A 15,269-nucleotide genomic window follows, 5' to 3' on the forward strand; every position below is an offset into this window, starting at 1 on the left:
GTTTTTCCTCTACTGTGGTTTACCTGTTCTTTCAGTTAAATATGAAAAGGGATCACTTGTCTTAGGCCTGTTTTTCTTGAAACTCTCTACCCAGCCTTAGAAGAAGTTTCAGAGAAGATGTGAAAGGGTTTTCCAGATCATCAGGAAACTGCTTGTATGTGATGGTGCATGGGAAGCCTGTTGGAAATGCAGTCTCTAGCCTCCTCTAGGTGTGAATTCAGCAGAAAATGATAAATGAGGATTTATTTATACTCATTCAAAAACACATATAATGCAAGTTCAGTTGTTGAAATAGGTCTTTTGACATCAGCTTCTCCGCATTCACTGAAACATTCAAGCTGCAGAAGTGCAGGCGAGTCCTTGCCTGAGACCTTAACTCTTTAAAAGAATTTTCTAAGTTCATGAGTGTATATTCAAGGTAATAGTTTTGTAAGGCTGCTGTGCAGGTATTTTTTTCAAGCTAGCAGTATATGAGCATATTATACCAGCGTAGATTCATATTGGATGAAAAAAATTAAACTTTGAGATTTTGGAAATGTTTAAATTTAACTGGGCACATAAAGGGTGCCTGACTGTTATCAGGATGAATCTGAGATGGTGAGAGCTAAAAGAAACAGCCAACCTGCTACTTGGGGGTAGGCAACAAGGATTTTTCCAGGCTTTGTTCTTGCGCACCTTATTTTGTTCTAAACTGCTGTGTTGTTGTTTCACAAAGTATGATTCATGGACTGTTTGTGCCAGAATTTCCATAGTAGCTTTTTAAAAAGGTAACTTAAAAATATGGCCTGATCTTAGAACCCATTCCTCACCTTGGGCCACCTGATAATCTGCATTTATAAGTAGCAATGGAGAAGGAAATGGCGACCCGCTCCAGTATTCTTGCCTGGAAAATCCCATGGACAGAGTAGACACGGGCTACAGTCCGTGGGGTAACACAGAGATGGACACAACTTAGCAACTAAACAACAACATAAGTCAGTTCAGTTCAGTCGCTCAGTCGTGTCCGACTCTTTGCAACCCCATGAACCTCAACATGCCAGTCCAGCTCCCGGAGTCCACACAACCCATGTCCATTGAGTTGGTGATGCCATCCAGCCATCTCATCCTCTGTCCACAAGGTGATTTTCAGGGCTTCCCAGTGGCACTAGTGGTAAAGAATCCATCTGCTAATGCTGAGGATGTGGGTTCGATCCCTGTGTTGGGAAGATGCCCTGGTGTAGGAAATGGCAACCCTCTCCAATACTCTTGCCTGGCAAATCCCATGGACAGAGGAGCCTGGTGGGCTACAGTCCAGTCCATAGGGTCGCAAAGAGTCACACGTGACTGAGCACACACACACGAGGTAAGGTGATTTTCATTCACATTTAATTTAAGTTTGATAGCCACTGTTTTTCAGTTGCTGTTTGGTGAAGACAAAGTTACGTAAGCTAAAGGAAATTGGAGTCACGTTAGAAGTCAGTGACTCAGATGACCAGAGTTACAAGTATTCTTTTAAAGTTGCTTCAAGGTTTTGATGTAAGTCAGAGCACCTGTTACCATAAGAAGTAACCTTTCTTCTCTTGCCAGTGAGCGACTGGTTCTTCCGGATATGAGAGGAAGAGCAGTGGTTTAGAAAGCAGTCTAGTGGTTGGTGGAAACTGCAGTGTGCAGTGTCCAGGTTAAGAGAGGTAACTTTGAAATACTTTGAAGATACCTTAAGTAATATTCATTCAATTTATTTTATTTGAGCATATATGTGCAAAGGCCTTCCCAGGTGGTGTTAGTGGTAAAGAACCCCCCTGCCAGTGCAGGAGATGTAAGAGACCCGGGTTCGAGCCCTGGGTCAGGAAGATCCCCTAGAGGAGGGCTTGGCAACCCAGTCCATTACTCTTGCCGGGAGAATCCCATGGACAGAGGAGCCTGGTGGGGTACAGTCCACAGGGTCGCAGAGAGTCGGACACGACTGAAGCAACTTAGCACGTACACGCAAAGGTATTGGAGAAAGCGGCCCCCAGTGCTTCATGTTTCATAAATAAATGAAAACGTAAACACAAAAGTAGCCTTATTGAAGGTGCCCAGTGGTGGATCTGAACTGTTCCCAGTTGGTTTATGAAACCACAGTCCCTTGAAGGACCATTGCTCGAGGTCACCAGAGTCGCATCTCTCTCGCCGCACTTCTCAGTCCTCCTCTGACTTGACAGTCGTGCAGGAAGCATTTTCATCTCTGGACTTCAGCACTGAGCCCTTCGCCTGGCTTCCCTCGTTGACTGCTCCGTCTTTCTCAGTTTCTGCCTGTTCTGGGACCCTTTGTTCCGTCCAGCTGCTAACATTCAGGGGTTCCAGAGCACCCTCCTGGGTGACCTCATCCACCTCTGTGGCTTATACTGTTTATGCACTGATGATGCTCACATTTCTGTCTCCAGCCCAGGCTTCGCCCCTGAGCTCTGGCCTCGTGGAGCTAACTGCCCGTTCAGCTTTTCCACTTACAAATCAATTAGACTTTCACATTTTACAAGTTCATATCATTGCTGTCGGTTTCAGCTCACAAGTCTGTTTACTTCCAGCATACAGAATACTTCTGAAGTATTAATGTATGCCCATCTCAGTGTATAGCACAGATGTCCACCTTGTTGCTTCACCTCACAAATAGACCATCAGTAAAGTTTTATAGGTACCACTTTCAGTGTGATGACTCCATTTCTCATCACTCATCCAAGCCATCGTCTCTGGCCGTGATTATGCAGCAGGCTACCAGCTGATCAACTGATGCTTTTTGCCTCACTGAGTCTGTTACTCACAGAGAAGCCAGAAGCCAGAGTGAGCTCCCAAGGCCTTATATTAGTTCATGGCTTGGAACCTTCCATTGCTTCTCACTGAATAAAATCTAAATTCCTTACTGTGGTTTACAGAGTCCTGTGTGATCCAGCCCCTGACCTTTCATCTTTATTCCCTTTTTTTCTTCTTTGTGCACCACGCTAGGCCATACTGATTGGCCTTTTTGTTGTTTGTTGATCTCATGGACACATGAAGCTCCTTTTGGTCTCAAGAGTTTTCTTCCTTGCATTTCCTTCTACTTGGAATGCTCTTCCCCAAAGTCTTTGTGTGGTTAGTAAGCCTCTAGGAGACTGGTCTGCTACTGTCAGGGTCAAGAAAGGCCACGGAAACAAATACGCTTGAATTTAGAATGTGTTGGACCGACCAAACTAAAAGAGCAGCCTCTACCGTACAATACAGTGTATTCCCTTATTTAACTTTTTGTTGGGACTTAAATTTATATGTTTACTAGTTATCTCCTCTACAATGTAATCCTTGAAGGAAAGTGTATGTTGGTTGACCATTGATGTATGTTCAGATGTTAGTATTAGATAGTTGGAATATACCCAGTGTAAAGGACTGTGGTTAATGTTCAGAGGTGAGGGAATTGCACCCAAGTGGGGATTTGAGATATCAAGGCTTATTCAGGAAGTGTCTTTCTTAGACTGATGCAAGTTCCACTGAAGAACTGTTCTTAAAGTTGTTCAACTATTCTTAGTTGATCAGAGATGCTTCTGTTCTTCTCATTTTTGCTATCTTTACTAAAGCTTTTAGAGAAGTAAATTATAATTTTCACTATCAGTATGGAGACAGTGTCGATCTAGAGAAATACAGAGACAATATCAATATAGAGGTTTCTCTTACTAGGGCCACTTTAAATATGCTTTAAGTCATTACCACCTAAATGATGTTTCATCCTTGGAAATGGGGCACTTTTGCAACAATGGAATCTCAAAATAACACCCAGTACATTGCTGTACCGACGAGACTTTTTTTTTAGTGTTTTCCAGTTTTTCACAGCTATCATCACTATAATGGCATCCTATTCACTTGGAAATCAGACTTGATCCCCCAGAGTTGAAGTTCTTACTTTTTTCTCTCTCTGTGGACCCTCCGAGTCCTTCAGGAAAATAGCTGGCTTATTGCCACCCAGTCTTTGCCTCTGCTTTTTTCTGCTGTTGCCCAGAAGTTAAGGATTCTTTACTCTCCTAGGCTTTCTCCAGTCCTAACAGCTAAAGATGTCAGCTCTGTCTCTTACAATAAATGCCTCATCGTTCTTCAGTGGTCTTGCCAGGGTCTTGCTGAAGTGGGGAGCCCAGAAGTGATACTGTAATCCCTTTGCTTGAAAACAGTGTGCCTATTATCGTCCTCTTCTGACTAATGTGCTTCTACCAAAGCGGCACATGAGAGCACTTTTGGTTTTTTTTAAGGAAAGTTTCAGTTCATTGTGCTTCTGGTCAGTTAATGTTCCCCCTTTTCATTTGCTTGTTTATTTGCTTACTCTCTGGCCAGTGCACTTCTCTTTTTATTATCACGTTGACTTCCCTGGTGGCTCAGACAGTAAAGCGTCTGCCTGCAATGTGGGAGACTTGGGTTCGATCCCTGGGTCGGGAAGATCCCCTGGAGAAGGAAATGGCGACCCACTGCAGTACCCTTGCCTGGAAAATCCCATGGACGGAGGAGCCTGGTGGACTACAGTCTATAGGGTTGCAGAGTCGGACACGACCAAGCAACCTCACTTCACATGTTGTTTAGTTGCTAAGTCATGTCCGACTCTTCTGTGACCCCGATAGATTGTAGCCCACCAGGCTGCTCTGTCCATGGGATTTCCCAGGCAAGAATACTGCAGTGGGTTGCCATTTTATTATCCAGGGGATCTTCCCAATCCAGGGATTGAACCCAAGTCTCCTGCTTGGCAGGCAGGTTCCTTACCACTGAGCCACCAGAGAAGCCCCTTCATTGAAGCATAAAAATACTTAAATAAGAATCTTCAGGTTCAGGCCTAAAATTTGTCAGCTTGATTTTGTTTCAGCATTCCTAGGTTAGCAAGATATCCTTTGAATAATTAAAGGTACATTGGTTCTTATTAGCATCTGCAAACTTTTGAAGGGCATACTCTGCATTTGAGTCACAAACAAAATATGGAACATTAAGCGTGAGAGAGTGCTCTGTCATATGTGACTGGAGCTTCCTCCCCAAGCCACAGAGTGGCCAGTGGACGTGTTTCAGCTCTGCCTGTTCAGTAACTGCCACCTCCTACCCCCGTTTTCCCCTCTCTCTACCAAGGAGATTATAGGAGGTTTTGTTAGATGCATTATGGAAACAGAGGGACACCATGCCTTCCTCTGTATCACTAATCTAGTGAGACTAAGATAAAATTTATGCTGATGAACATTCGCCACCACCCTGCCTGCTGCCTGGCTTTGCTCTACCCCAGTGTAAGGTGTCTAGTGTATCATAAAGAAATACACATATACTCCAAGTTTGCTCTCTATTTTGGTTCTCATTTTTATTTGCTGCTAGTGACTCGTTAGTGCATTAATTTCAATGGCCTATATAAATAGTCATTAACTAATTAATACCACACTAAAAAACTTAGCACAGATTTTAGAATAACGTGTAAGATAGAACCCAGAAAAATAGAAATCAGTGCATATGCCTAAAAGAAAGCTGGATCAATTCTCCCAATACAGGAAGGGATAAATATTGATATGAACATTGCATACAACTTAGAGACAATAAATAGATAGTAACACTGCTTGAGATTTGTAATGTGAGATGGTACAAAAAACTAAACAGAGGGGGAGCTTCCCTGGTGGCTTCAGTGGTAAAGAATCTGCCTGCCAACGAAGGAGACACGGGTTCAATCCCTGGGTTGGGAAGATCCCACATACTGAGGAGCGACTGTGCTCTAGAGCCTGGCTGCTACAACTATCAAAGCCTGAACGCCCTCATGCCCATGCTTCCCAACAAGAGAAGCAATGAGGAGCCCATGCACTGCAAGTAGAGAGCAATCCCGATCACTGCAACTGGAGAAAAGCCTGCATGCAGCAGTGAAGATCCAGCACAGCCAAAAACAATGCAGAAATAAAATTTAAAAACTAAACAGAAATCCCCTAAAATCCATTAAATCTACTACACAGTGGAACCGCAGAGACAGCACAGAGTAACACAGCAGGCCATAGAGTAAGGTAAGCACACTCATTTCTTTTCGTTTTCAAAGCCATTTCTCTCTGTTTCCCACCTAACTGTGATGAAAGATCTTAAAGCTTCTTGCTTTTTCTGTTTCTGTCCCAAGTTAGTTTGGAGACTTAACCTCCTTCTCTGGAAGAGTCACAGTAGCAGAGACACAGCAACCTAAACACACGCCTGGATTCTCTCTGGCCTCATTCGAGGACACTTAGATCATTGCACGTAGCTCTGGGTGCCTTACTACTGGACGTCCGTTGACCAACTGGAATTATTTCAGAGAATAACATCAGAAATGATTTATGAGGAAGGATTAAAGGAGTTATTTATAGCTTGACCGAACAATGACTGAGAGAGCTGACTGTATAAGCATTCAAGGGATGGCAACACAGAAGGCGGGGAAGAATCGTATAAGGATGGTTCCAGGAAAACAGCAGAATGAAGGGCGCAGAACAATGAAGTGATATTAACGAAGAGAAGGCAACAACCGTGCACCAGCACAGTGATTTATAGACAGCAGGGTCCTCTCCCAGCACCGCTATGGATTTCAGTCACTTCTGTTTTTTAAAAAATAAGATTTTGAAAATGTAAAAATATTCCCAGTAAGAACCGAGGAATGAAATAGGTCCTGTTTCTACCAGTCATATTTCCTCTTTTCTTTGTTAGATTAGGTGGAAGAGAAGCAGAAGTGATGAAGGAATGATTATTAACAAAAAAGTACTTTTAATCAGAGTGTCCTTGACATTTTCAAACAAGAATGTTCAGTTCCGTCCCTCATGCAAAGATAGAAACACACAATCGCTAATGAAAAGATTAGTGTTTATTAACTTGTTCTTTGGAATCAGCAGGTTCTCAGATCAAGATTCTATTATTTGGGGGGGCATATTTCAGTATTTGAGAAGATGCATGGATCTTTTCTTGTAAGATCAAAGTTAACAATTCATCCTGAGGAATAAATAAATTTATAAAGAAATAAAATAACAATTTTAAGGAAGTCTTTAAAGACAGAGTTTCTCATATTTTCAAAATCATGGCTTGAACATATTTATAAAACTTATGTTTCTCATTTTTATGGAGATTTTTTCTTTTTTTTGTAATCAATTTCTGTCTGAGTTCCAGAAATGCAAAAGATACAAGCACCGAAAGAGGTGGCAGCTGACAAAATTGCTGTCTTTGACCTTCTGATGCAAGTTTAGTAACGAATCTGGAAAATAATGAACTGCAATTAATGAAATCTGCACTCATATTCAAGTGTGTTTCTCAGACAGCACATAAAATAATTGAAAGAACTTCCTGCTCTCTAATTAGTTAGATTGAATTAATTTGGCATAATAGCTTTTTTCATGTGTCTAGAAGTTGGTGTTCAGATGAAGCTATTTATGTACTTCCAACTTCTGAATTCCAGATGGCATCTTTGGTTCATTTGGGGGATTAAGGAGTTAATGAAAGAAAAAAGTGCAAGTATTAGTGTCTTGCTCGTGTTGACTCTTTGCTGCTCCATGGACTGTAGCCCTCCAGCCTCCTCTGTCCATGGAATTCTCTAGGCAAGAATACTGGAGTGGGCTGCCATTTCCTTTTTCAGGGGATCTTCCTGACCCAGGGAGTGAACCCAGGTCTCCTTCATTGCAGACAGATTCTTTACCATCTGAGTTAATGCTCACATTTAATTTCCACCATCAGAAACACAGCCACATTTCTGGCCTATCCTTGCTCTACTGTTAGCTCCTCTCCAGTGTCCTGGGCTTTGCTTAGGCCTACCCTGCTGACCACAAGGGTTTCTGTCTCCAGTTTCAACACCACTTCCAGTGTGGTAGGTGGACAGAACCTTGAGTAGAGAAAGCAGTGCCCTATACATCTCTGACCGAGCTGGAAAGGTGCTTAGGTAGTTCTTTCAGCTTTCATGTGAGTGAGTGTTCTGTGTGTAAAATGGGGAGAAACAAACACAGCTACTGGTTCTTCCCTTGTGCGCTAAGATGCTGTTTTAGACTCTTCATTACTCAGGCTCCTCTGATGAAACAGGCTGTATAAATGCTTGCTGTGGTGTCTTAAGGGTTTATCGTCTTTTTTTTTTTTTTCTGAAGTTCTATTTCAGTTGGTTGAGGTGTAGGAATTTGTCTCAAAGGAATTTGCTATTAAAAAAAAAAATTATTTATTTGACTGCTCCAGGCTTAAGTTGTGGCATGTGGGATCTAGTTCCCTGACCAGGTATTGAACCCAGGCACCCTGCATTGGGAGCCTGGAGTCTTAACCACTGGACAACCAGGTAAGTACCAAGGGTTCATCATCGTAACCAACTAAAAATAAGAAAAAGGATCTAGACCTTGTTTTCTAGCCTTGAGTTTTCCTTTAGTATTCAGGTTTTTAAAAGTTCTTTTCCCTTGTAGTTTATATTTGGATATGTTATTCTATATTGCTTGTTCTTGTGTTAATAAAGGGAAGTTTGTACAGACCTTTTGGAATACAGACTTTTAAAAAAATTCAAGGAAAATGATTTCTGTTCAGTTGCTTTGTGGATGAATTCTTAGGCAATTCTTAACTGCTTTACGAAATGAGACTCTTATGGCTGTTTTGTTTTCCAAGGTCATAACATTTTACCATCTGTCTTTGCCCCAGAAATGTATGGATATTGACATACTTAGACACTAAGTTGCCTTCAGAGTCAGGGTTAGTAGCTAATCTGTAGAATAATGAAAAGAAGATAGTTTCTGAGGCAGGATAGGAGTTGATTTGAAGAGGCCGCATCTTCCACTTATTTTTCAGAAATGGGCTTTGTATACTTCTGTATGAGTCTGTAGACCCAGGGTTGGCAGGCTTTTTTGGTCAAGAGCCAGATAGTTTTATTTTAGGCTCATTTTAGGCTTTGCTGGCAGAACTGGCTGCAGACAATGCTAAACAATGGGTCTGGGTTTGTTCCAATAAAACTTTATTTATAACCCTGAAATTTGAATTTCATATAATTTTTACATGTCACAAAGTATTCTTTTATTGATATTTTAATAATTTCACAGTGTAATAACCATTCTTAGCTTGTAGGACATACCGAGCTGGGGACAGTCTAGATTTAGACTCAGTTTTTAAGTTTTTAGATTAACAGCCATTCTGTTGACTCAGCTGGTAAAGAATCCTCCTGCAATGAGGGAGACCTGGGTTCAGTCCCTGGATTGGGAAGATCCCCTGGAGAAGGGAAAGGCTACCAACTCCAGTATTCTGGCTTAGAGAATTCCATGACAGTCCATGGGGTCGCAAAGAGTTGGACACGACTGAGCGACTTCTCTTCACTACCTTTCATAAAGTATCCTTCCTTCTTCATGGATACTTGAGAAACTGAGTGGATAGAGTGACTTATTACACCCTATTTTTAAAAGAGAGACATCTTTTTCCACATAAATACTTAAGTTTTACCGATTATCATGTAGAAATTTAAAAAGTAAACTAGCTAAACCCTAATATGTAAGAAACTGTTTCTTTCCTGACAACTTCAGAAATATCAGTGTTTAAAATTTCCCATATGTAGGATCTCAAGTATGTTGAGCTAACACATATATTGTTGTTCAGTCGCTAAGTCCTGTCCAACTCTTTGTGGCCGCATGGACTGCAGCACGCCAGGCTTCCCTGCTCTTTAGTATCTCCAGGAGTTTGCTCCGACTCATGTCCATTGGGTCAGTGATGCCATCCGACCATGAAGTCTGTTAGGACAGGCTCGTTCACTTTTATCAACTGATAAATAATTTACTTGTTGACAGAAGTGTGCGTTTTAGTTTTGGGTTTTTTTTTTTTTTAAGATTGATTTATTTTTGCTGGGTCTTTGTTGCTGTGGGCTTTCCCTAGTGGCGGCGAGCCGGGGCCACTCTCTAGCTGCGGTGTGAAGGCCTCTCACTGCGGTGGCTTCTCTTGCTTGGAGCGCAGGCTCGAGGGCATGTGGGCTTCAGTAGTTGGAGCACGTGGGCTCAGCAGCTGTGGCCCGTGGGCTTAGTTCCCTGCAGCATATGGGTTTCCCTGGACCAGGGATCACAGCCGTGTCCCCTGCATCGTCAGGTGGGTTCTTAACCACTGGACCATCAGGGCAGCCCTTTTAGTTGTTTATGTAATTAAAATTAAATTGGAATATCAGGTATTAGACCCTGAGTGCCTGTTTCTGAAGAGGAGGACTGTGTGTGTGTTTGATTTTGCACATATTGTATCCTCAACTCCTGACACAACCTTTAGAATACAGAAGGCTGCCTGGAGCCTGGCAGGCTACAGTCCATGGGGGTCACAGAGTCCAGCGCGACCGAGCGACTTAGCACAGGCACCTAGTACGCGTTTTACTTAATCTAGAGAAATACCTTGGAAGGCAGTGCATGGAACCCCAGTAATTAGGGTTACATGGTGCTTTAGACATGTGCAGTGTCTACCGTGCCAGGGATTCTATATGCATCAGCTCAACAGCAGTGCTGTCTGATGGAAGTATAATACGAGCCATGTGTGTCATTAAAAACGCCTAGTAGTCACACTTGAAAAAGTAAGAAGAAACTGGTTGAATTAAATAATTTACATAACCCAGTATATTCATAATATCATTTCAACCTGTCATCAGTATAAAAAACAATCTGAGATATCCTCCTCTTTTTTTTTTTTTCTGTAGAGTCCTCAAAATCAGGTGTGTAGTTTACATTTCTAGCACATCTCGATTCAGATACTAAATTTTCCTTGGAAATACTTGATCTGCATTCAGAGTTCATAGAATTGAAAAAATAAATCCACATGCCCAAGACGTTACAAAAACATACTAAAAGGCACTTTAATTTTTAAATTTATATGTTATTAATTAAAATGAAGTAAAATAAAAAATCCACTTCCTCAGTCACACCAGCCGCATTTCAAGTGCTCAGAAGCCACCTGGCTGGTGGCTGCCATGCTGGACGCACAGAGTTGAAGGGTAATGTTAGGCGCTGACTTAGAGATGAAGATGAGTCTCAGGTAGGTAACACCTTGTCTAAGCTGACACTGCGTAGTGAGGAGCAGAACTGAGACATAGTCAAGAAACAATAAATTTTGTCGCACGATTGTGATCTGAAGAGATTTCACTGGATTTGATTAAAAACAGCAAGTGATAATATTTATAGAATCAAATCTATAGAGTATTTGAAGGAGGAACTAGTCATGCTGTGGAGAAACACTGGGTAGAATCTCTCTTCGGGTTTTTTGGCCCATTTCTTTCTAAAAACAATTATTTCTGGGCATTGACAACTTAAAGCAGAAAAGTGACGTGGTCAAATTTGTGTCTCAGGAGGCTCCTCTTGCTGCAGTTTGGAAGGTGGATTTGGAAGAGGATAGAACTGGAGGAATCTACTCAAGTGAATGTACAAACCCCATGAGGGATTGTAATATTGGTCAGAGAAGGGAAGTCACCATCCCATGCTGACACGTGGACACTTACCGCTGGCCGGAAGGAGCATGTGGCAAGTAGGGTAACAGTGTCTCTGGCAAGGACCAGCTGGTGGCCACCCACCATCCACCCTGGCTGACATTGCTCAGAGAATTCCTATGGACTGGATTGCCACTTCCAGAGGTGCAACCCAGAGGCGATCAGGTTTACCCAAAGAACTGAGGGAGTGATTAGAACGAGAGTTACTCACTTAAACTGAGAACTCTGACTGCCAGGTGGAGACAAGGGCTGGTGTCGTCCGTGGCCAGCACAGTCTCAGCCGGATCCTCCTGGAAAGCCAGAGTGCAGATCATGAGGTTGATCGTAGACCCCTGGCAGAGGGGGTGGGGGTGCTGGCGGTGTGAGCCGGGGTGGTCCTGAGGGGTGCCTCCCCTCCGCCCCCACAGTGACTGGAGCTGCCAGTCCCTGCACAGTTGCTGGGGGCACTGCCAGCTCTCCCTGTCCCTGCCGGCTCAGCACCCTGCCTCTCTGATTAACATAACCTTTCAAAATCTGTTTATATTGATTAAGCTATTGCTGATTCTTGATCTTTAGGTAATTGTACATGTCTGACTTTGTCTAATGTTTGTTACTTTTACCAGAATGTATTCAAAGATGAGGAGGTATTCAGCTTGGTAGTGTTCTTTGTGTTTTTCTCACTTTATCAGCATGAAAATCAAAGGTTGGCTATTGAGTATTTATGGCCAGAATAAATCTTACATCTCTTGTTGTATTTTCCTAGGCTTGGATTAAAGTGATTAGTTAGAGTTGAAAAAAAAAGATTTAGAGGATCATATTTACTTAGGAACCATTAGAACATGACTTGTAAAGAATTTATCAAATTCATGGTAAGGGGTGATTATTAGCAAAGGTTCGTTTTTAGACAAAAAAAAAAAGGTATCAGAAAATTCAGTGTTTTTGAACAAAGTGTTAATTAAGTTGCTTCAACAGACATCTTTTCTCCCCTCTACCTACTCCTGTGCTCAAAATTTGGAATTTGATAGGATTTTTCCAAATCCTAAGTGTACAATTCAGCCTTTATATCACTTAAGTCATTCATTCACTTATTTACTTGTTCAATCAACAGACATTAAGTTCTTGTTTTATGGATGAGATGAATGAGACATAATCCTTACCCTGCAGAGAGCTTGCAGTTGAGAATGACCCCCGTCAAGAGGGATTGACAGATAATTAGGTTATATATATAAATAGGTTATAGGTGGTATGTTGAGGTTATAGGTGAAAGTGTGGGGAGGGGGGTGCATTTTACCTGCAGTTTCAGGAAAAATATATCATGCTCCAGCTAAGACTTAACGATGGCTAGGTCTTCACCAGGTGGGCGATGATTCCCTCAGGGAGGGGACAGCGTGGGGAAGTCTCTGGATAAGAAGCATGCTCAGCCTCATGAGAGGTGATGTGCTTGCATATCATGTCAAGGAGTTAAGACTTCATTCCAGGCAAATTAGCTCTTATGTCTAGTTAGGACATCTGAGCTCTGGTGTGCCATCATTGAGGTGGCATATGAAAGCTGGAGCTTAAAAATGACGAGATAGGGTCTGAGAAGTGACTGTCACCTTTTCCCCACAACACTTCCACGCTACCCTGTGCCTCTCTCGTGCTGGTCCACTAGACCTGACCCGCACGCAGGACAGTGCCCTGGTGTAGCCGTCCAGCCCTTAACTGTTAGGTGAATGCCTCTGAGCCTCACTTTCTGAAGTGTGAAATGTAGATAATTATACTTATATTCACGCGCCTCATAGGACTTCTTAATATTTATAGCTGCAAAATACTTTGCAGTCATTTTTATTAATAGTTACCAGATGTGTCGTAAGGATTAATGAACTTATGATCTGAAATGTTTTGAGCTCTCGAAATAGGCAGCCGCTTGCATGGGGGCTATGCAGAGGAGCATTAAAATGCAAACAGTACCATTTGGAAATGTGAGCCCTTCTGTGTGAGGGACAGATGACAACTGAAGAGTTCAGCACACTCTGGAGGTATTTTTGGTGCCCTTAGTAAGGTTGCTGAATTCACCGGAGGCCATCGCCCTCAGAAAGCGGGTGCGCCCTCCCGGTTGGGCATGCGCGTGGGAGTGTGGCACCGACATGTGCTCCCTCTGCAGCTGCGTCCCGCTCACCCTGTCTCCTGATCTTCCCAGGCGCCGTCTCTCACTCTCGCCCCTGGTTGTCTCCAGGTGTTCGCTGGCCGCCTTCCTATCTCTGAATTCTCCTGTTTCCTTTTCCTCTTATCATCCACATTCAGTCTCTTATATTTCTGGTGCTCTGCCGAACCGTTGATGCAACTGCTTAATTGATTTCTCCAAATTTTCTGTCTCCTCCTTTAGGGATGATCTTCTGTAAGCCTAGTTCTTAGCACCACTTCATTCGATTCCTTTGCTAGCTCTTTGTTGCCTGTGAAAATCCACCATAAGCTCACAAGGCGGCCTCCGCACGCCCTGACCTCCTTTCCCTCTGCCCAAGTCTGGTCACTCCAGATCCTTCCCTCTCTTGAAGACCTCCTGGAAGGTTGAGAAGCTTTTCCCGGGCAGGGAAGTGAGAGGAGGGAGCCTCCAGACAGAAAGGGCAGCCTGCCTTTGTCATGCCACTCTTCATGGGTCGCCAGGCCCCCCAGGGAGCCACTGTGTCTTCAAGGTCTGTGTCCAGGTGGAGTCACCCCCACGGAGGTGTTCTCGATCTGGTCCCTGGGTAACCCCTTCCTCCTCCACATCTTCTCTGCTTGGAAACTTTCATTCCGATACCTGTCATCTTCCTTGATGTTTTCCTTTTTTGCATACGCATCCTTCCCCCAGACTGGATTGCTGCCTTGTTAAGAGGGATCCCCTGTCCTTCTGGTCTTCATATTCCCACAGCACTCTTGCAGCTCTTTGTGCACCTGAGACCTCAGTCCTTACTTCTTTTTTTCTGTTTTAAGTATTTAAAATATTTTAAAGTTATTTACTTATTTTTGGGGGGAGGCTGTGCTGGGTCTTCAGTGCTATATTCCGGCTTCCTCTAGTTCCGGTGAGTGGGAGCTACTCCCTGGTTGAGGTGCACGGGCTTCTCATTAGCACGTCTTCTCTTGTCGCAGAGCACAGGCTCGGCAGTGTGGCACACCAGCTCAGTTGCTCCGAGGCATGTGGAGTCTTCCTGGACCAGGGATTAAACCCATGTCCCCTGCATTAGCAGGTGGATTCTTAACCACTGGACCACCAGGGAAGTCCCTGAGTCCTTGTTGAGCTGAAGGAGAGCCCCACTAAAGCAGAGCCCCAGTTAAGTTTGTCATGCAGGGCAGTATTGTGGGGAAATTTGAAATCCACAAAAATAGAGTGAATACTGTGGTGGATCCCTATGCATTCGTCACCCAGCTTCCATGAAAACTAGTCTGTGGCCAGTCCTGTGGTCTGTGTCTGTGCCCCCACCCTCTTGAGCATGTCCTCTGCTGGAGAACAGTCTGCTGTGATGCTCTTTCATCCAGAGCTGCTGTCCAGCAGCCTTTCCTAGGAGAGGGGCACCACAAAGTGCCTAGTGTGTGAAGCGGAGAAGTAGGTGTGGCTGGAGTACCTGAGTTTGCACTCAGGACCCACTTAGACCTGATGTGATCTTATTGTTGACACAGGTTCCAGCCATTTCAGGTGTATCTAGGGGTTGGGCGGGTGTCTCTGCAGAGCAGATCTGTTGCCTGATCAAGAAGTATAAGTGTTAGTTGCTCAGTCATGTCTGACTCTCTCTGATCACATGGACTGTAGCCCGCCAGGCTGCTCTGTCCATGGACTTCTCCAGGCAAGAATACTGGAGTAGGTTGCCATGTCCTTCTCCAGGGGAAATCCTGACCCAGGGATCGAACCCAGGTCTCCTGCATTGCGGGCAGATTCATTACTGTT

General features: G+C 43.5%; 1 protein-coding gene across 4 annotated transcripts in view; it reads left to right on the top strand.

Annotated features, from left to right (window-relative positions):
- KIF13B (kinesin family member 13B) overlaps positions 1-15,269 on the top strand; it is a 210,024-nt gene that overhangs the window by 180,290 nt on the left and 14,465 nt on the right. Inside the window, exon 38 of one of the 4 annotated variants that reach the window (XM_015472410.3) lies at positions 11,252-12,309. The exons of the other annotated variants lie outside the window; for them this stretch is intronic. Coding sequence (XP_015327896.3) covers positions 11,252-11,386 — 135 coding nt within the window. The 3' untranslated portion in view covers positions 11,387-12,309. Of the gene's footprint in view, positions 1-11,251; positions 12,310-15,269 lie in introns of those variants that run through there. 4 annotated transcript variants of the gene reach the window in all.

This window comes from Bos taurus, chromosome 8, assembly GCF_002263795.3.
Source record: "Bos taurus isolate L1 Dominette 01449 registration number 42190680 breed Hereford chromosome 8, ARS-UCD2.0, whole genome shotgun sequence".
NCBI lineage: Eukaryota > Metazoa > Chordata > Mammalia > Artiodactyla > Bovidae > Bos > Bos taurus.